Source organism: Sminthopsis crassicaudata, chromosome 4 (genome assembly GCF_048593235.1).
Source record: "Sminthopsis crassicaudata isolate SCR6 chromosome 4, ASM4859323v1, whole genome shotgun sequence".
Classification (NCBI taxonomy): Eukaryota; Metazoa; Chordata; class Mammalia; order Dasyuromorphia; family Dasyuridae; genus Sminthopsis; species Sminthopsis crassicaudata.
The window spans coordinates 135,245,821-135,268,727 of NC_133620.1; the positions used below are offsets into that span (position 1 = coordinate 135,245,821).

At 34.5% G+C, this 22,907-nt stretch overlaps 1 protein-coding gene across 9 annotated transcripts in view; it reads right to left on the reverse strand.

The window, feature by feature from the left end:
* ARID1B (AT-rich interaction domain 1B) overlaps nucleotides 1-22,907 on the reverse strand; it is a 523,204-nt gene that overhangs the window by 455,912 nt on the left and 44,385 nt on the right. For all 9 annotated transcript variants that reach the window (XM_074309447.1, XM_074309444.1, XM_074309443.1 and 6 more), the window contains exon 2: nucleotides 6,844-7,038. In XM_074309447.1, coding sequence (XP_074165548.1) covers nucleotides 6,844-7,038 — 195 coding nt within the window. The remainder of the gene's footprint in view (nucleotides 1-6,843; nucleotides 7,039-22,907) is intronic.

Below are 22,907 nucleotides of genomic sequence, written 5' to 3' on the forward strand. Positions count from 1 at the left end.
CTGAGCCAAAGACAACTTACCACTCAGCTGGTAAGTGGGCAACTCAATTTACAAACCTGAATTCCTGCATTTTAATCCTTTGCCGAAATATATAAGCAATACCAAATGAACTGGATTCAGATCATTAGAGGTTCACAAACCAAACACACGAAAGCTTTGGAGGCTGTCCAAAGCAAAATCATAGCTAGGTGGTGATGTCCATTCAATAAAAACTCAATGTCATAATTATCCTCTTACTTTTCCCCTGAAGAGTATTACTAATCATAACTATAACACAGCTCAGCCAATTATATTAGTGCCATGAGAAGATAGATAGGGCCAGCAGCCAATCACTGTGCCAGATTATTACCAGTTAACTGATAATTCACAATTATCCAGAAATTAGTAAATGAAGTGAAAAAAATGCAAAACTCACCTCAGTGGAAAATAAAGTAACTCTTCCAAAAATTTTTTTAAAGCTTACTTGATTAACAATAACTTCGGACTTCAATTTTTTTTTCTTTTTAAATTTCTAAGAAAGATGATTTGTTTTTATAACTATATAAAAGCATTAGAATAAGCATTTGCAAACTGTTTCTAACCATTTAGCATATTAACCCAGTATAAAAGTTAAGTTTTTACACTATGGCATTTAATCTCTTACTAACAACACTGCTCTCCTTTCATTATCAGAAAGACTATTTAAATGCAACACAACATACCTCCAGTTGGCAGTAAGAAATTTAATCTAAAATCATAGCAGAAATTTGCTAATGGTCTTTCTGGCCCTTTCAAAACAGAGCTACTTAATCTTCCTAATATATAATAGCCAAAAATTATTAAAGAAACTGAGATTATGACATATACTTTCATATAACTCTGTACTCTTCCCTTAGGTGAACCTTCCACAGTCATTGAAGAAAGAAAAATAAATCAAGAAAATGTTTTCTTTACCCCTTTATGCACCCCCTATGTTCCTTACTTTTAAACAATTACAACTAATTATCAGCAAAACTTTTACAGGAATTCACTTTGTCCAGATTGACAGCATAAGGGAAGTTTTAATAAACTACCCTAAATACCTAAACAAGAAAACATTCTCAGATGCATTGGGCAAAAACTCTGTGAAGGACTTATGGGAAAAAGCAAACAATGATCTTAGGTTCTAATCATTTCTCACCTGGTTAACTGCTAATAACCATCCAATCGAGCTCCTTGGTTCAAAAGTCTCCCCAACACTAATTCATCTTCTCAGCTATCAAAGTGATTTTTTTAAAGCCTGGGTCCTCCCAACTTACACACTCCCTCCCTCTTCCACTCCATGTCTAGTAATTCCATGTTATCTCCGGGACAAAATAGAAAGCTCTGGAATTCTTTTACAACATGGCCTTCCAATCTTGTTATATTCTACTCCTCCCCCTTCGAGCACTGTAAGGCAGAGACGGGGTCCAAGAGGGTTGATGCAGCCTCAAAGTTTCACAGATCAGGAAATGAATCCAAAAAATTCTCTTCCAATGTCACAAGAAGTAAAAAGCAGAGCCAGTATTAGGAGACAGGTCCAACTGTCTCCTAATAACAGTGCTTCTCAAAGGAAAAGAGCAATATTAATAATTACACACACATGCTTTTAAAATGTTATTCTTTTCCTCAAACAATTGGGGAGAGAAACGTTATTATTCCTACTTTGCAAATTAAGAAAACTGAGGCAAGCTGAGGTTAATTGATTTGTCCAAGACAACACAGCTAGAAAGTATCTGAGGTTGGGTTTGAATTCGAGTCTTCCTGAATGATTCCAAACCCCACTTTATCCACTGTGCCAACCTGGCTGCCAAAGAAAAGTCAAAATCTGAATGAATGGTGGAAAGATCCCCCTTTTCATTTGTAAGACTATCAATTTGATTTTCCTCTTTCTTTTTTTTGATCAAATTTACCAAAGGTTTATCTATTTTATTGGCTTTTTCATAAAACCAACTCTTGGTTTTATTTATTAATTCAATAGTTTTTTTACTTTCAATTTTATTGATTTCTCCTTTTAATTTTTGTATTTCGAGTTTAATTTTTGGTTGGGGGTAAAATCTGAATGAATGGAAGAGGTACAATGATGAAATGACTAATCCTCTACAATAGTGGGGTTAAATTCAAACAGAGATACTGACTCAAGAAACCACATATTAACATTATCTATATTGTACTGTATTTATTTTGTTAAACATTTCTCAATTATATTTTTATGGTCCAGGCAGCTGGTATCTGATAACATTGCACTAAAGCAGCAAGGAACCAACTACATGTCCCTAGATAGAAAGCTCTCCTAATCCAATTTAAGTGCCTCTTATTTCTTCCCCCCCTTCCTTTTTCTCCCTCCCATCCCCCTATATGTGTCTGTCTCTGAATCTGTCTCTCTATCATTTTTCATTTTTTTCGTCTTTTCAATTTTTCATGAAAGAATTCAAAATCAAGTAACCTTTGTTACTAATTTTCTACATCTCAGTGAGTCACTTTGTTTAGTAAATGGAGTTTTTATATAAACTTATTCCTGTTTCTCATCTCTATCCAATCCCGTTTTATAGTATTTTAGAAAAGAAGGAAAAATGTATATGTTTGTTTGTATATCTATGTATAAATATACATTCCATTTCCTATATAAATGGAATATAATGTTTACATTATATTCCATTTATATAGGAAGCAAAAAAAAAAAAAAAGTCTGAGCCTTTTTTGAGAAAGGAACTTAATAACAGCAAAGTATATAGATATTCTCCATGTCCACATGTGACAGAGCAAGAAGTAAGTAGCTTATATTGCATCAGGGAGGATTTGAATAAGATATTGGGAAGAATTTCTTAAGGATATAGTGTTAAAGACTAGAATAGGCTACTAAGATTATTTATGGTATCTTCTTTGTCAGTATTTGTGGTAAGAGCAATATTGTAAACCCCCATCGTCCCATGCAAGTCAGGATAATTTTTCCTTTTTTTTTATTATAACTTTTTATTGACAGAACATATGCATGAGTAATTTTTTACACTATCCTTTGCACTCACTTCTGTTCCGACTTTTCCCTTCCCTCCCTCCACCCCCTCCCCTTGACGGCAGGCAGTTCTATACATGTTAAATATGTTATAGTATATCCTAGATACAATATATGTGTATAGAACTGTACAGTTCTCTTGTTGCACATAAGGAACTGGATTCAGAAGGTAGATGCTTTTTTTCTTTAAAAGTTATATAGACCATCCTTCAGTCTTGGCTGGCTTGGAGAAAGATTCAAATCACTTTCGATCTAAAAGTGGTCAAGAAGGAGGAGCCCCAGAGATGTTCTGATGAGATCATTAAAGATGGAAAACAAAAACAAGAAATTCTTCTTCAGTTTTAGCTAAGTAAATCTCTTTTTTATTAACTGCTAAATGGCCTAAAAGCACCTCATTTTGTTCAAATATCAAACACCAAACCTGGAGATTGGCCTGAGGCAGACCCAGACTAAAACATTTTGAAACACAGTATATCCATAAGAAATATCAAAACGAAGCTTTGCAAACATTAAAGCTTTATTAACTGCAATAACGTCGAACAAAATTCTTGGGGCCTAAGCCAACATACTGAATTTTAAGACCATTTATGACTCATCCTTCTTTCTTTTTCCCATCTCCTTCCTCAAATAGTTGCCAAATTCTAATGATTCTCCTTTCCACTCTCATCATTCACCACAGTCTTGATTCTGATTATATCTTGCCTAGTCTCTCCCATATTGACTAACAGGTTGTTTTCACTCCAGTCTCTGCTGTCTACTACATCCTTTACACTAACCTCCAGAGACTTCTTGCTGACTTGACTCAAAATAAAACATCAACTCCTTAACTTGTCATTCAAGGATCTCTGGCTCCATCCTACCTTCTTGTAGCACTTCATGGTACTCTTTAACATACTCTACACTCAAGTCATTATCCCCTAAACTCATATTATCCCATTAGAGACTTTTTTCTGCTAAAATAACAAAGGACAAGCAATACCCTATATCTAGAATGAATTCCCCGCTCTTCCTCTTCCTTTAGCCCCCTAACATATATACAGATAGAATTTGCCCATTATAGGGACCTTAGAAATAATCTAGTTCAATGCCTATTTTAGTGATAAAGAAATAGAAGCTCAGAGTTCTTAGGTATATTGTCCAAAGTTACATATGTAGTAACCAGCTGAGCAGAGACATGACTCCAGGCCTATTTATTTGGCCCTAGTCTTTCATCTGAGCTCCAGTACCTAACCACCACGTACCTCTTCAGTGTTTCTATCTTTATGTCCTACAGGCATTTTGTATGTTCACAACTTATGTTCTGATCATGTTTGATACAGAATTTATCTTTCAAAGATGGCAGATTAGGGGCAGCCAACTCTCCCAACATTCCCCCTCAAATAACTTTAAAATAATACCTTAAATCAAATTTTAGAACAGCAGAACCAACAAAACATTTTTCTAACCTAAGAGATCTAACTTCAGAAATCGGCAGAGTGGAAGCCTACCTAAAGTCCACACATATGACCATTTCAACATCAGAAGTTCTCAGCCTAGAGAGGGTGTGGGGGGTCAGATAACTGGTCAGAAAGAGACTATAGGGGACCTTTGCTGGCTCTGGATATAGCTGGTAACGACTGGTAACACTCCCAGCTTTATATAATTCTGGGTTGCAGTTTGAGGGGTGAGAGGATAACTAGTGGACAGTCAGAAGGGAGCAGGAGCCCTGGCCACAGTTCTGAGGCAGAATGTATTAATGTTTGAGGCTGTAGCGGACCAGGAGTCATTCCTTGGTAAAGACCAGAGCACAGACCAGCAATTATCTCCAAGGATAACACTGTTTTGGAAGTACCAAAAACTCGGATACTCAAAAACCAGCACTGAAAAGAGCAGCACAAAAAAATCCCTGAAATGTAGGACTATGCTTCCCTACCTCCAGGTGAGCAGAAGCCAGCTTTAACCCACAGTTCAAAGTCAAGAAGCAGAGTAGGAAAAATGACCAAACAACAGAAAGAGAATTTGACAATGAAAAGTTATTGTTGTTTGCCCTTCATTCTTCAAAATTGGGCAAAAGAATTAGGCAAGTAGAAGCAAATGGCTCCATGATATATCAAAAAACAATGAAACAAATTCAAAAGAATGGGAGAAGGGGGAAGAAATGGAAGAAAATCTGAAATATTTCAATTGAAAATGAAAAATTGGAAATAAAAAAACTGAGCAGGAAAACAGATTAAGGAAAGACAATCTAAGAATTACAGGGCTACATGAAAGCTATGATTAAAGTAAGAACTTATAACTTTCCCATCACACCTTCCCCTTCAGAACTTCCTTATTATTGGAAGAAATCTCCATTTCTCCAATTACTTAGGTTCACAACCATGTTGTTCTATTCAAGTTACTTTGCACCTCACCCTACATGTCCTGTAATTTCTTTTGAATTCATCTTCTTTCCACTTACACAACCAGCATCCTTATGCAAACTTCATTTCTTATATGGACCACTGCAATAAATAGCCTAATTAGTTATAACCTCAGATCTTCTCATCTATCATCCACTCAGCTGCCAATGATTTTATGAACAATATAACGCAATATAACGATCTATTTTATTTTCCTGCTTAATCAACTCCACTGGATCCATTCTTGGTGCCTTTGCATTAGCTGTTGCCCATTCTTGAGCATGTTTATTTTTTTTTCCTCCCTTCCAATTTATGTCCCACAGAGTATCTAGCTTCCTTTAACACTTAACTGAAGCAACATCTCCTCCAGGAAATTCTTCCTGGTCTCCAAAGCTGTTGGTTCCATTTTTCTCACTCCTCGGGATTTGCTGGCTATATTCTTATTTGTTTCTTCCAAAGTCAGTGCTCTTTCCATTATATCATCCTGTCTTGTTATTACAATTAAGAATATGCTCTCATTCTTCTTTCAAATTATAAGTTTCTTGAGGAAAGTGACATAATTTTTCATCTTTGTATCTCCAACACCTAACAACATCCTGTATCTAGCAAATTTTTGCTGAGATAAATAGGTTCAACTTCCCTGTTCTTTTAATAATTAATCCCACTTAGGGCCAAATTTGATTATATTCCCAGTTCCATGCTACCAGTTCTGTATAGAACAGTTTCAATTTTACATAATGATTTGGATATGGCTGTGATAAAGCATTTAAGGAAACTTCTATGAGTCTGATAAACAAAAACATCACATCAAAGTGAATGCAAGACCTGGAAGGACTCTTTTTCAATCCTGCTTCTGGGAACCACTTAATTTCCCTCAATCTCAGTTTCCTTGTCTAATATACACAGAATTGCTGTGAGACTTTAGGGGGGAAATATTAATACTAAACAAACAAAAAGGAGCTTTAAATCTCACTTTTAAACAAGATTAAGGAAATTTACTTTTTTAAAAGATCCTTAGATATGAAGAAACTGATCCAGCCCTAAGAAACTACTACTTAAAAGTTCACAGAAATCTTTTTTTTTTTCTTTTTAATTCAGGCAAAACTATACAAGAAGTTAAGCAGAAAACTCAACTTGGTGATGATATCTTCTTTATATTTCAATTATGACCATGACTGGTCTCCTGCCCATCAACAAGGCATTCAGCAAATGTTCTTTAATCTCACTGACAAATAGGTTAAAGAAATAAATAATAAAAACCTATCATAGTTATTTCAAGAAAATGTATAAGGAATTCATTTACATCCAAAGATTTTTACTAGAGGAAATTAGAGTAGTTTCAAAGCCTTATAATCACTTACCTTCATATGATTCCCCAAATTCTCCCAACTCCTAGAAAATGAGAAAGAAAGTAACAGGAACCACCACCAAAAGTAAGTAAAAATCACCACAAACCTGTTGTTGTGGATATTGCATTCCTCCCATGGCACCTGGGGTCCTTCCCTGGATTCCAATTGGATAACGCTGTGGGCCTGGAGGACCATATGATCCCCCAGGATATGGACTGCTTTGCTGAGGCTGGGAATGAGGATTATTGCCCATTCCATACAACTGAGGTCTCTTCATTACCATTGGATCCATTGGACTACCCTGTTATTTAAAAAAAAAAAAAAAAAAAAGATTTAAAAAAAAATATTCTGCATCCAGATGAGAGAAAAATCTATTCAAGCAGATATAAGCATCAGAGATGTTCAACACAATGAACCTCTATTTTGAAAACATTAAGAACAATTACTTGACAAATTAAAATGCAGAAGAATGTTAACTAACAGCAACGTTACACACAAATTTTCTATTTTTTTTCTCATTAATTAAAAAGGTTTTTTAAATTGGAAGGGCCCTGAGTCAGAGATAAAGAAAGATTTTGCACCCTAAGCAGAGAAAAAATTTACATCTGAATTTCTATTATGTATTCAGGAAGTGAGCAAGATAATTAATTTCACCCAACTCCTTTTAGCTTAATAGTATTTAAAAAATGAAGTACACTTCAATGTTTGGTGATTAGCAATACTTTCTGCCTTCAAAGTAGTCTCATAATAATAACAATTTTATTTCTGTCTCAGCCTGCAAGTCCCAGTCAAACATTTGTGACAGAGTGAGTTGAAGAGAGTGAGAAAGTAGGCTTTTAGAGGAGAAAAAAAATGACACGGAAAGAAAATGTCAAGGCTTTCCATAATACACATATGCACAAATAAGCCACTAAGCTATAATGTAAACCACGATTCCTTTCTTATAAAGTGAGCTTCCTGTCAGATTTAACAAAAACTCTAAACTAGATTTTTGTTTTGATTCTTTTAGGGCAGCCCACTTGTCTCAAGTCCAGGACAACTTCTGGGACAGAAAATCAAAATGATGAGTCCAAATATAGGACTTACTCACCTACCCACACAAAGTGAATAGAGGCAACTGTGTACAGCATCCCTAACCCATAAAAATCTGATGACTATTCCTCAGTACCAATGGATATGCATGGTAGAAAGGGAAAAGGAGACACAACAAATCACTGGGAAATAAGCAATGAGAAAGAAAAGGTGTCTGTGAGAGTTAATTACTAGCAGGGAAGGGGAATTAGGCAAAGACACATCATGATTTTCTGCATCAAGAGGAAGGAGACTAATCTTCCGAGTAGTTCCGTGGGTGACTCAGAGAGTTCCAAAATATGCCTGGAAATCCAGGAGTGAGTCAAGGGGAAATATTCTCTCAGACTACATGGAAAAATGGATCACATAGGGAATTTGGGAAGCCTAGAAATAAGCTAGTAGCCTAACAGAGACCCAAATTGTATAAACCAGATTAACAGGATATATTTCCAATACAAAATCATTAACTCTCCTTGATGCTCAGCTATCCTATTTTACCATTCAATCTGGATTAGCCCAGGGCACTGGAAAGGTCCATTTATTTCATTTTAAACAGTATACTACCAAAACAGGCTTAATTAAAACGGAAATTTAAAAATGGGGAAATGCTTGGAATGTCTGTATTTTAGTTTTGCTGATAACAGTGTAGCAATTTCCTCTATCAGTCTCTAGACTTGCTTTTTTTCTAATCTAAGACATCATTGCCATAAACCTCCATAACCTTATTTAATGCAAAGTTAATTTGAACTAATATTGAATTTCTCAAACTCAAGAAAAAAAGCACACTTTATGAAATACCTACACTATGTGCCTTTGTAAAGACATCAAAGTACCTTAAAAACTAATAGCCCAAAATTCAAAATAGTTAAGGCAAACATACAAAACATTTCATTTCAACCTCTTTCTCTAGCCCTCTATTAATTGCTGCTTCATAATCTACAAATTTGGTCCAGAATGAATTTTTTTTTCCAATATTAAAATGTCCAAAATTAGAATCTCAAACCCTGCTCTGGCATCATATGCTTTCCAAGGAAGAGAAATTAAATCCCTGGCTATTCTAGGATAGGTTTAAAAAAAAAAAAAAAAAAAAAAGTCACCAAGAACTCATGAGATCAGTGATTTCCCTTACTCCCAATTCAACTTAGAACTCATCTTGTATTTTTTAACCAGACATTCCTCCTCCAAGAGTGCTTTACTTCAAAGCATCACACTAGTCATTTTTAACAAGCCTTTTAAGCAAAAGGTTTATGCTATATTTTTTAAAGAGATCATTAGCATTTCTGATGGTCCTTGAATCTTTCTTTACGCAAATATTTCCAAAACATCTGTTTTTCTAATCTTGATAGCATGCTTATGACAGCTGTGATTTGAGTTCCAATTTGGTGGAAATAGGCAAGTGGTTTTGAATACCACAAAACATGCTGAGAGAGAGGAGGGATGGCTGGGGTAGAAGCCATTTCAAAGAGAACTAAACAGCAAAATGAAGTTAGGCTGATTCACGTTACTGTATACATTTCAAAGTACTTTTAAGAAGTTTCGTTATTGGCTTATCACATATCATAGAATCTAAGAATTAAGAAGAATGGCAAGAAATTCGCTAATCCTAACTCAACCCACAATCCTTTTGATAGTATCCCCAATAAGTGGTCATCCAACTCTACTTTAGAAATATCTAATAAAAGAAAATGTTATCATTTTGTAAAATACCCATCCACTTCTGAACAGCTCCAACTGTCAGGATAGGAAGTTTTTCCTTAAAATATACCCCAGGAAATTCCATTCCTTATTGCTGCCCACCATAGGTCTAAAATAGAATTAAGTCTAAACTCTCTTCCAAATAAAAGCCATTAAAATACTTTGAGGCCGTTATCACATTTTCACCTTGTCTTCACTTCTGTAGGCTTAATATCCCCAGGGCCTTCAAAAGATCCTAATTCGATATTCTGTCTAGTCCTCTCACTATGTGATCATGCCCTTTTGGATACTCTTTAGAAAAGACTTCTTTCTGTCTGTCCTTTCTAAAACTCTATAAGTTTTTTAAGTCTTTAAGGTGAGTCTTTAGAGTAAGTTTTTCTTTACCAAAGCATATGCTTTTTTTAAATGATAAAAAATTAAGTACACTGGGACTTATATTCCATCTTTTGATCAGCTGTGACAGTAAAAATGTCTTCACTTAATGTACCTTATATTAGAGGAAGTGATATAATGGATAAAAAAAAAAAACAAACAGAATCAGGAAGACTCACCCAGAAATGCACATGGTGCATCAGGTGTGTTCTGGACTACAGCAGAGTTTAGTGGAATGATCTTTTCTTGCTATGTGAACATCGTTCTTTTCATTAAGTGATTAGGATAGCATTATCTTTGTTGGTTTCCATAATTAGTTATAGAAAACACCAAAGTTACATATTATGCATATACACGAAAAGCCACAGAAATCTATTCCTTCTAGTCAGTTTTTGAGCTCCTAAGACTACTACTAACCACCAAAATTTCAATGGGACAGGAACCCAGTGATGCAAGGATAAAGGAATATTTTGTGTCTCAGATTAAACTACATTATTTTCTCACAAAAACAGCTTTATTTATCTGTTATATCCAACTCACAAAAGCACCTCTCCAATGCTTTCTGAGAAATACTAAATTTTAATTCTCACAACTATTAAAAACACTAGTTGAATACTGGAATTAAAAGGGATCAGAATTTAAGAATAACTCAAAGGACCATGTACATTTTTACATTAATTGATATTAAACTATTACTTATAGTGTTAAAAAATAAAATAAAATAAAAAGATGGGCTTTGATTTCAGAGAAAAGTTGAGGATTATTAAACCAATTCTGCAATTCCCATAGGCAATTACACTACTGTATTCCTCTTGTTTTACTCTAAGCCCAACATGGTCATTTGCAATATCTGTCCAAAAGCTCTATCCACCTAAATTCACCACAATCTACAATCTGGACAATAAACATTCTTATTCACTTGGCTTTTCCCCCCAGGGACAGTTAGGCCAAATTCTGAGTGGCTTAGAAGGCTCTACAATTTTCCAAGGTTTGATACAAAGAATGACATCATTCAAAATCCAGACCACCAAGTAGTACTCAACCATCTACAGAGAATCCTTCTATAGATTGAGCTTTGCACTAAATGCCCTCAAAAAGAGTGGTGGTGAGCATCTTTAGTTAATACCTAGCTACCTGTTTTATGTTTCTTCTGATATTCATGATCAATGGGCCAACTAAGGCTACCTCTGTAGTATACATATGATTCAAGGAATTTTGAATAATTTTGATGTATGCATGAGTCTGTAGGGTGATTTTTTTCTTTATCAAAACAAATGCTTTTTTATGATAAATAAATTATATATATATATATATATACTACATACACACACAGAGTGGGATTTATACTCTATCTTTTGATCAGCTGTGACAGTAAAAATATCCTCACTTAATATACCCTAAATTAGAGGAAGTGATATAATGGATTAAAAAAATTGAGCGGAATCAGGAAGACTCAAGTCCCAGTGCAAGTGACCAAGTACAAGTCATATTTTTTTTTCCTAAGACGCAGCATACATACTTGCATAGATGGAAGAAATTTCTATACTAATAAAACCAGAAAGCCAAAAGCACTCTTTCCTCCCTGCTCCATTCCCAAAAGCTAAAGGAAGCCCTAAGGAATACAAATATAGAGATCTCAAAAGTAATAACAGTAAGAGCAAAAAGTGCACAATATTGCAATGGATCTGTGACCACAAAGAAGTCTGTTCCCTCCATTGGTACAGATTTCCACCTAACCATGCTTATGTATAAGCTTTAATAAGCTTAAAACTACAATAAGAGTTTGTGAATGCCATGTTTATTTCTTGTCCATGACTTTCCATATACATCCTTCAGAAAAGTATCCACTGGAAAATATGAGACATCTTCCTCAAGGTCTGTTACTATTTTTTGAGAGTTCTTAAGGGAACACCTGGACTGTTCTTTCCAGCACCCTATTTTTCCAATTTTTTATCTTCAATGATAAGTAACTCTTACATTCTTGAACATAGATCAATTCCAGGAAATATGCTGGAGATTACTTGAGCATTCCATGTGTCCGTCTGTTTGCTTATTGAGTCAACCATAACTTTAACACCTCAGAGATTTCAAAATTTGCAACCATATAACATCACTGAGAGAATATTTACATCGAAAAAATAGGTCAGATGAATTAGAGGAGGAAAAAAATCATTTTCATCTAAGGATAAAAGTGAAGGTTTCATGCAGGAGAAGATAGCTAAGTTTGGCATTAAAATAAAGGAGGGATTTCAATAGAAAGAGTAGGGGAAATTAAATAATATAGTAGAATTCATTCTAGCCATAAGAAATGTAACCCATACTACACATGTAACATTTAACATTAACTTAAGAAATTTCTTGTATTGTTACTCAAATTTTCTTCTGTTTATATACATAAAAGTTTTTATAGCCAAGGAAACATTTCCAGCTCTGTACTCCCCCCTCACAGCAACTAGGATAGTGTCATGTATTACATCATGCATGGGCATCCAATAAATACTTTTAGAATTGAATAGTTCCAAAAGTTAACACTAGAAACCTCAGAAATTTAATAATATCTCAATGAACCAATCTGTGTCAACTGATACAATGCAGTTTTTTAAAATCTATATAAAGATAGTAGGATTAAATGTTTTTATTCCAAGTAGAATTGTATTATTAATTCCTTACAATAGTTTTAGGCAAACTTCTGAAAGAGAAAACAAAAATGTTCACAACTCCAGCAATGACTACTCAGCTCACACCATTAGATTCATTAATATTCTGTTCATTATGAATAAATTCAATTAAAGTCAAGAATGAAGAAGAATCACAAAAGAATATTTACTTCCCCTTATTAGTGTTTTTTCTTAGAATAAAATCACTGACCAATTTATAATTATTAGGAATATAGGAAAGAGTACATTCAAAACATCAAGTTTATTTGATTTATACTAATAATACAGCAGCATCTATTCAATACAGTATTAATCAATATTTGTCCTCTTAAATGTAGGATCAAGTGTTTTATTTTGCTGAACCAACGAAAATTTGACTAATTTGAAAATTAGTCAAATGGGGATTTGAAAATTAGATGGGGCAAATTGAACCTAAACTTGTTTCAGAGTCTCTCTAGCAAACATGCAACATTTTACATCTTTTAAAAAATGAAGACTCATGAGGAAAACACAAAATTAAGGACAGGAGAGAAAATTTGAGGTGGGGGAGGAAGGAGAGAATGTAGGAATGGAACAGTGGATATTGGGGTTCCAAAATGTTGGATGACTAATTTTAAATGAATACAACATTTAAAATAAATTCTAGGTTTTTTTAATTTCCAGAAAATTACAATCAGACTATTTTTAAACTTAAAACAACCTGCAGGACACAGAATAACAGCAATGACTATGCTATGAGAGCAAATTACTGGTACAACTCTCAAATAAAAAAGCAGGGCTCATTTCGGCTCTTGTCCAACTTAGACCCTCACTTGTCCTTCCTACATGCTTCAGATTCCTTCATCTTTTGCAACATGTGGAAGAGCTTTTGTTTTTGTTGGGAAATAGTCACACTAAATCAAATAAATAAATAAATAAGGCAACACACAGCATCACAAAACTTAAAGGGGCCTTAAAGGAGTTTGTTTAGTCTAGGGTTTTTATTTTACAGATATAGAAACTAAAGACCAGAAAAATAGTTAAATTACTTGCTCAATACCACAAAGCTAGCTAATGTCAAAGTTCCAACCTCATTCTTGGTTCAGTGTTCACTGCTCCAGAAAAGGGGAAGTTTGGGTCAACCTAAAGAAACTCTGTTTGCAGAAGTGACAGTTATAAGAATTAAGTATCAGAAAAAATAGAAAATGTTGGCAATTAGAAAAATGAGCCTCTTTAAGTACCAACCCAAGAGAAAGCAAATATTTCACAGATGCTTCAGAAATAATAGCAGTGATTTGAATTCTGCTTTAAGGTCTCTGAAAACCCAAAAATAAAAGGGTACAAGCATGACTATCAGTATTGTACATAGAGAAAGTTTAACTTTAACGAGATTAAATTATTTGCCTCAGATCAGTTAATTTATGCATGCTATTTTATTTTTGTATTATTGCTAATTTATACTTATAGACACTGTGCTTAGACACAAATGCAAAAAATGAAATAATGTCTAATCTCACAGAACTTAACATGAGACAAGTATCCATTTAAGTAAGGATGTGCAGAATATAGAGAACATTGTCCCGGGCCCCATGTGTTAAGAGTTATTTTTAGTGATGTGAATAAAGAATATGTTCATATAATTGGGTTACTAAAGGGGTAGATGGGACAAAAGGCAGTGAACAAGTTGCAAATAAGAAAATGACTTAAAAGTAATTTTAGTGAATAGAAGATGGGATAAGAAGAGGGGGAAATAGGGTAAAGATTAATGAGGACAAATGCAATAAAATATACCTTGGAAAAAAATAAACTTTCGAGATGGAAAACTAGTTATGGGCTAACAAGAGGATCTGAGGGTTGCAATGAGTCAGCAATGTAGTATTAAAGTTTCAGAAAACATATGGTACTCATTTTCACGAACAGAAGTCAACTATAAGGTGCTATGGAAGACAGATGAGATAGTTCTCAGAGGACTTCTAGACTTCATCTGGTACAACATGTTCTACCAAGATGTTGAGCTTTGGTCAGAAAGACAGAGTCTAAATATCACTCAAGTTCCTTTCTAGCTCTAAAATACTAGAATTCTAGACAGTTCATAAGACAAAAAACTGTTTCCAAGTTTGAAGATATTTCTTCTTGACTCTTATGAAAATCAATGCTTCTGACTACTGGCTTCATCTTGGAGAGAAGACTAAAGCCAAAATACACACATGTTTAACATATATTGGATTACTTGCTGCCTAGGGAAGGGGATGGGGGAGAGGGGGGGGGAAGGAAGGGAGAAAAAATTTGGAACACAAGGTTTTGCAAGGGTGAGTGTTGAAAATTATTTATGCATATGTTTTGAAAATAAAAAGCCTTAATAATTTTTTTCTTTCTTTTAAATTAAAAAAAAAAAAAATTCTGGCATTGATGAAATTCTCCTGGCAAACTCTTGCTATTACTATCTTCAACTTCATTTGATAACCTGTCAGTAAATGTGCTTCAGGTCCAAGAAAGGAAAGAAGAGGGAAGAGAGGAAAGAAGAGAAGGAGGAAAAGGAGAAGGAAGAGAAATAACAACACATTTTTATATTTTATGTATGTATATATATATATATATATATATATATATATATTTATATGTAAATCATTTTCAAATTCTCACAGTACTTTTCTCCCCACCAAACCAAGGCTTTTTTATCTGCTATATTGCCTTTTGTAGTTATTATTATTATGCATTCCCTTGAAATAATTATCAGTAAACCTCTGTCCAGAGATAATCCTCCCAAAACTTTACATTCATGAACTCTGCACAAACACCTGGATATCCTGTCAATATCTCGATCTAGTTTAAACCTTCATCCCTTTTCACCTGCTTACTTTAATAGTCTCCGAGTTGGTTTCTCTACACTTCATCTTTCTCTTCTCCAATCTATCATCCACAAAGCTATCAAAATTACCTTTCTAAACTAAAAGTCTCCCAATACCATTCTTTTTCTCAAAAACCTTCAGTATTAACTCCCTATTGCTTGTAAGATTAAAAGACAAGTAACCAAAATCACAAGTGGCTTTCAAGGCCCTCCACAAACTGGTTTCAATTTTCATTTCATTTTACATTACTTCCCTTCATGGTTCAAGTCAAGTTGGACTAGTAGCTGTTGCTGATATAAACCATTCCATTTCCTAGTTAGGTGTTCACAAAACCAATACAACAATTCCTTTCCCAAGCACACCCTTGTTCCCTTATCTCCTCTATTCAGAACATTTGTCATCCTGAAAGCCTCAATCCAGGTGCAGCCTCCTAAGTGAAACTCTCCCATGATTCCCCCAGGTGTTGTTCATACTTTATTAAAGCAATGAGTTAAAGGGTCCCCAAAAGCTAAGGAGTCCAACCCAGACCTGGTGTTAGTAAACTCCATCTCTCTCTTCTCAAGCTACCTTGTTTTTATTTATCAGCTCTTGACCAAGGATATATAAACTATATACATGTGTATATGTTTATGCACATGTCTGTATGTATATGTATACACACATATACAAATATATAAAATTGTATTTCAAGATAATCATTTCCCTTTGTAATCCCATGTATTTAATTTTATGTATTTAAAAATATTCTGATAAGAAGTCCACGAGTTTCACCAGGATGTCAAAGGGGATCAAAAGGGGATCATCACACCAAAAAGAATATGAAAAATCTTGAATTATGGCCATTTTATCCATATGTACAGGTTTACAGAGCATTCTGCCTATGTCCCATACTCATATCTTTTTATATCTTTGGGATAGAGTTAAAACCTAGCAGGTTATTCCACAGTGGACTGATTTGATGCCAGACAGAGACACTCATCATAAGGCTACTGTCCACTAATAAATTTCTTGGCCAAAGCAACCCATGAAACAAACAAACAAATAAAAATAAGGCCTTATACTTGATGGTCCTTTTTCCATTTCTACAGTGATGGGAGTAGAGGAAAATATGAACAGTTTTTAGTAAACGTTAACCACCATTGGTACTCAAAATGGTACATCCTTGGCCAATCACAAAAAGATCAACAGATGACAGAGTCAAGTAAAAAGAACCACAAATTCAAAACCTGAAGGGAACATGCAGTCTAAACTGTTCTCTTTATATACGTCTGTAAAAATGACGTTCAAAGATTATTGAAGTGACCTGCTCAAAATCACACAAGGACTACCAGCAGCCAAAGTGGGATTTGAAATCAAGCCCTCTGACTACAAAGTCACTTCTCTTTGCACTCGCCACCTTGTCTCTCAACAATGACATTCTTGTTCTAAGTGAAACTAGAAGTTACAAGGAAATTGTGGCTAAATAGAAAAATGGCTCATAGGACCTCCTCAGAGAAACAAGACAAATAAAGAAGCTGACTGAGTTGGTTTTATCTTTCCACAAGCAATGAAAAACATTTCATGGGATACTTGGTCACCTCAATTTACAGTGCTTAAGATGAGTGAATATTTGTATTTTTAAAAATAACTAAAAACAAACTGAATATAATCTAAAATAAACACCAATATTTGTTGCTGAAGATGAAAAAACAGAGAAATGCTATTAAGAATTTAGGAGTAGACAGTGGCCCAGTGGACAGAGTACCAGGCCTGAAATCTTCCTGATTTCAAATCTGGTCTCAGACACTAACTATGAAACCCTATCATTTAACCCTTTTTGTCTCAATTTCCTCATCCATAAAATGAGCTAGAGAAGGAAATGGCAAATATTCCACTATCTTTGCCAAATGGGATAAAGCTTTGGACAAATCAGAAAATTAACTAAACAATTAAGAATTAATAAGACTTTCCAATCTAAAGTAAAAAGTATATACTTAAATTCTCAGTGGCTTGTCTACAAATTTCTAAATTATACCTCAAAGAAGACACTCCAGCTCCCAAGTTTGGTCATTTTCACTGAGTGTCCCCCATACATGGAATCTTTTACTTCCTCATCTCCACCTCCTGGCTTCCTTCAAGTCTCAGCTAAAAGACCCCCTTCTACAAGAAGCCTTTCCTATTCCTCTTAATGGCAGTGTCACCTTCCTCCAAATGATCACTTCCAATTTTTTTTGTATATAGATTGTTTTTACATGTTGTCTTCCTCATTGTGAGTTCCTTGAGAACAAGGAATGCCTTTTGGGGAGAAAGAGGAAAAGGCAAAGTATCCCCAGCACTTAGCACAGTGCCTACTATAGAGAAGACACAACAAGTTTACTGACTAAAAGTATACAAAGAAAAAGAAGGCAAAAAATGTTGAAAAATATACTTCAAGGTAAAGAAAGGAAATAAGTCAGAGACTTGTAGGCTGCAAAGAAATCTCCCCTATATCTTCTGAATGTTTTCTATAGGGAGAGAGTGAAAGACACTGGCTATGGCTAGCATCAATAAAAGAAATCCCTTCCCCCCCCCAAAAAAAAATTTCTCTCTCTCTCTCTCTCTCACACACACACACACACACACACACACACACACACACATATATCAAACTGGCTGAATCGTAACAAACAACAGGCAACTATTTGACAATGCAGAAATTATTACCAAATCAGCTTTTCCTGTACTATCAGGAGTAAAGATTGATACCATATTGAAAGAAAAAGATCCCTTCTTGTCTCTGTACCTGATTTTCTCATCTATAAAATGAGGGAGTTACAGACTAGATGGCCACTAAGGTCCCTTCCAAGCTCCAAATCAATGATGCTATGGATCCTAAAAATAAAAATGACAAGAAAACTGGACTACAGTAAAAACACCTCCAAAATTATGTGGTTAACAAACTATTGATACCCCCAAAAATGGGAAATAGAAAAAACAGACAACACAATTTACCAGGTTTTGTGGAAGTTTAATCAATGTACAACAATCACTACAAGAAGGTTAAAAGAACCTGCACACTGCTTGTGCTAGCAAATACTTTATCACTTTCCCATGGAGAGATATGGCAGCCAAGGGCAGCATCAGTATAGAATATAAGCTCATTTGTAAAATCTTACAGAAAAAGAAGCTAGAAGATAACAATCACTCCCACTCACAAAATAGCAATGAAGGGGTAGATGGAAAAATGACTATAGAATGCTTGGCAGAAGATCTAATTTATTAAGATCTCAAGCACATTTAGGGATAAGAAGAGAAGAAAAAACAGGACAAGAAAAATCTGTCAAGATTTGTAACATTATTTTCCTATAGTTTAATCCCTTCTTCTGACATTTATCAGTTATGGGCCCATTGACAAGTCTCCCAAGCTAAGATTCAAGGAAGTACTACATCATACACTGACTAAAGTATTCAAATAAACTCGTGTTGTTGCATCCTCTCAATTACATTCACCAAGTGTTTTTATTTTGTTGGTTTTTTCATAAAACCAACTCCCAGTTTTATTTATCAGTTCAATAATTTTCTTAGTTTCAATTTTATTAATTTCTTCCTTGAGTTACAGAATTTCTAATTTGGCATTTAATTGGGGGAGGGGTTTAATCTGTTATTTTTCTAGTTGTTAGCTGCATGCCCAATTCATTAATCTCCTCTTTCTCTTACTCATTTAACTATTCAGAACTAAGAACTGCCTTAGCTGCATCCCACAAGTTTTGGTATGTTGTCTCATTATTGTCATTCCCTTAGATGAAATTATGGATTGCTTCTATGATTTTTTGTTTGACCCACTTATTTTTTAGAATTTTTTTTTATTTCCATATATAATAGATGGACTACTAGTTATAATCCACCCAATAACAATAAAAGGGTGAATTCTCACGGGTAAAACTAGCAAAATAGAACGTGGAGATAAGTTGTAATTTGTATCAGTCCACAAATCAAATAAGATCTAAGAAACTTTACAAGGACCCATAACAAGAGGAAGTTAGATTAGACTCCACAGAGATCATCTGACCCAACATTTGACAGATGAGGATACTGAAGTTCAGATAAGCATAGTCCATAAGGACTGGAGACCAAAATTACAGGTCTTTGTAAAGTACAGGTCTGACTATGGGACTCCTCCCACTCAACAAAATCCATCTGCTCCCTATCATCTCTAGGATGCAATAAAAAGTACTCTGCATTTGGCTTTCAAAGCTCTTCATTTTCTGACTCTTTCCTACTTTTCCAATCTTAAATCTTCCTTCCCCGTGTACTCTGTGATCCAACAATATTGCTTCCTTTTGGTTCCTCACTTCATCCCTCCCCTGGGGTTCCATTAAGCCTCAATTAAAAGTTTCACTTCTTGCAAGCAGCCCTTCCTATTAGTTCCTCCTTGATATCAGTGCCTTCCCTTTGAGATTTCCTCCAATTTCTATTGTATATTTCTTGGATTTGGCACAGTGTCTGGTACACTGGTACAGTGTGTTGTCTGCTTTTTCTATTTCCCATTTTGGGGGTATCAATAGTTTGTTAACCACATGATTCTGATTAGTCCAATTCTCTTTGGTCACTTCCTATTCTAATATTCTATACATCCTGGTCAACATTTTCCCCATTCATCCTTTTACTAGACCTAATAAGCTTCCAAAGAATGGAAACATACTGGAAATCCCTCTACAAGTCTCTTTTATAGGACACTAAGCAACAAAATGCCCAAAAGAATAGGGAAAACCCAAGAGGCAAGATTATTGAGCACAAAAATAAATTATCACGAATTAACTGACTAAAATTAGCAGCCCAAAGAAAAGAAAACCAAGTGAAATAACATTCTTCTCCCAACCAGGCTATCCTCCTCAATGAATTATATTCCCTTTCCGAATAAGTTATTCCAAAGAAATAGCACACAAAATGTGGAGCCCTCAGAAATGTTATAGAAATCTATTTCCTGCTCAATTAAAGTTATTCCTCCAAACACAGATACTTTCAATGAATATTGCAGGTCAATTCCATTATCTCTAATGTCCTTTAAGTTATATTATGGTAATAGCTAAAGTATCCGGTGCTCAGTATTAAGTAGGTTTAGTTAGTAAAATAACGAAAAAGTGAGTAACATGCCCTAATATGAAAATGGCTTTACTCTGGCAGCAACTAGGTCAGAAGCCTCTTTCTCCCTCCATACCTATATGTGTGTGTACATACAAACACACATATACATATACACACCTTACCTGCAGATTTTTTTTCTCCCTATCCTAATAATGGTTCTACATAGTTACAAGAACAAAAAAAAAAAAAAAAAAAAAAAAAAAAAAAAAAAAGTATGCTGGTCATATATCCTTAGCATTTACAGCAAATTATTAATCAAGTCCCACCTGAAACAATTTGTTAAATTGATTTTAATCACTGGGCCTCTCATGTGAAGCTTTGTATAATCAGCATTTCATTTACAAAATTAATTGCCTGATTGATTCTCGGGAGGCAGTGGCTGTCATGGCATTGCTGTCATAACTTTTGAGTAGGGGTGTCACAACATGAAATTCTGACACTATGAAAAGCACTGCTATTTTAAAAATGGGGGTAGAGAAGGCAAGAAATGGAGGAAGAAGGCTACTGGGCTGGGGTGAGGAAAACTGAAGAATTTGTTTTAAAAAATACTTCCTCGGCCTCCCAGTGCTAGTTAGACTGGTCCCAACACTTTTTTTGCTGAATTTATTTACTAAAAAACTAGGGGCATAAAAGGTTCTTACTGACCCAACATAATAACCAGAATGAAACTGACAAAGCCCAGACACATCTACCACCAGACCGAAAATTTAATATATGCTTCAAAATACAGATCAGATAATACACAGCAATAGATCAGAGTGACAGAGGAATTTGTCTACTTCCATCCGTTTCAATTTCTTATCCTCTTCCCTTAAACTTTTTTTCTCTAATAAAAATTAAGAGTCATGATCTGAAATCTCCAACTTTACTTGGTCTTATTCATTTTTAACAAGTCCAGACAAAAACACAAGTATGCTTTTTGATTTGCATATTATTAGTTTCATTGTCTAAAGATAAAAGAGTACTGTAATCAACTAAGGCAGAATTTTTTTTTAAAAGGTGTTTTGTCAAATTGAAATTATGCAAGAAAAAGTAATAAATTGCTCATGCCCTTTGAGTCAAAGATTTTAGAACTGGGATTGTCCCAAGAATTTATTAAAAGCAAGAAAAGAAGAATAGGTACAAAAATATTCAGAGCAGCACTATTTGTAATAACATTAAGCTAGAAAGTATATGTCCAACCACTGAGAAATAGAAAAACAGGGATATGAAAGTAATGAAATACTGTTGTTTAGTCATTTTTCAGTTATGTCCAACTCTTTGTGATCCTGTTTAAGTTTTCTTGACAAAGATACTGCAGTGGTTTGCTATCTCTTTCTCCAGATTATTTTACAGATAAGGAAACCTAGGCAAATAAGGTTAAGTGACTTGCCCAGGGTCACACATCTAATTAAGTGTCTGCACCCCTATTTGAATTCAGGAAAAGAAAGTCCTTTTGAATTCTGGTCCATCATTCTATCCACCGAGTCACTTAGCTGACAAATTAAAAAAAAAAAAGTTTTTTCAGTGGATCACAACATAGTACTTTCACTTTTTTTGTTATTGTTGTTTACATGCTTGCTTTTTTTCCTCTCATTTTTTTCTCTTGTACAGCATGATAAATGTGGAAATATATTTGGAAAAAGTATACATATTGAACATATTGGATTATTTGCTCTCTAGGGAGGGAGTAAGGAAAGGAGGGAGAAAAATATGGAACACAAAGTTTTGCAAGGATGAATGCTGAAAACTGTCTTTGCATGTATTTGGAAAATTAAAAACTTATTTTAAAAATTCAGAGAAACATAGGAACACTTGTGTAAAGTGATTTGGAGCAGGGGAAAAAAGGAAAATAAAAACATGCACAAGGACAACAATATGAGTTAATGCAAAAATAAATACCAAACTATGATCAAATATTAGTGCCTTACAATGTGTTATCAAAACAAAACAAAATCTGTTTTCTGGTAAATACCTGAGGAGAAAAGAAGAGCTTAGAAATATCTCCTACGTCAAAACAAAATATATCAGTAATTTTTAAAAAGATGATAGGTAGTTTCCAGGACAAGAAAGATAAATAGCCCCAACATACATGCTGTGAGTCCATCGGAAAAATATGTTCAGTTCTGGGTGTTATATTTTAAGGACACTGATAATTTATAACATATTCTGAACTATATCATGAGATCATACCACAGCAGAATCAGCTGAAAAAGTAGGGATGGTTAGCCTGGAAAAGAGAAGATTTAAGAAGGAGCATGACAGATCCTAAAGTCTTAGAAGTGCTGTCATGTGGAAAAGGCATTATTTGGGTAGAAGTTAAAACTAATTCTCTTCAAGTCTGATGCAGGGAAAAATTTCTACCATCATCATTAGCATTTATATAGCACTTAAAGGTTCAAAGAACACTCCATCATCTCATTTGATCCTAGCTGGGTATGTGCTAATTAGTATCCCCATTTTAC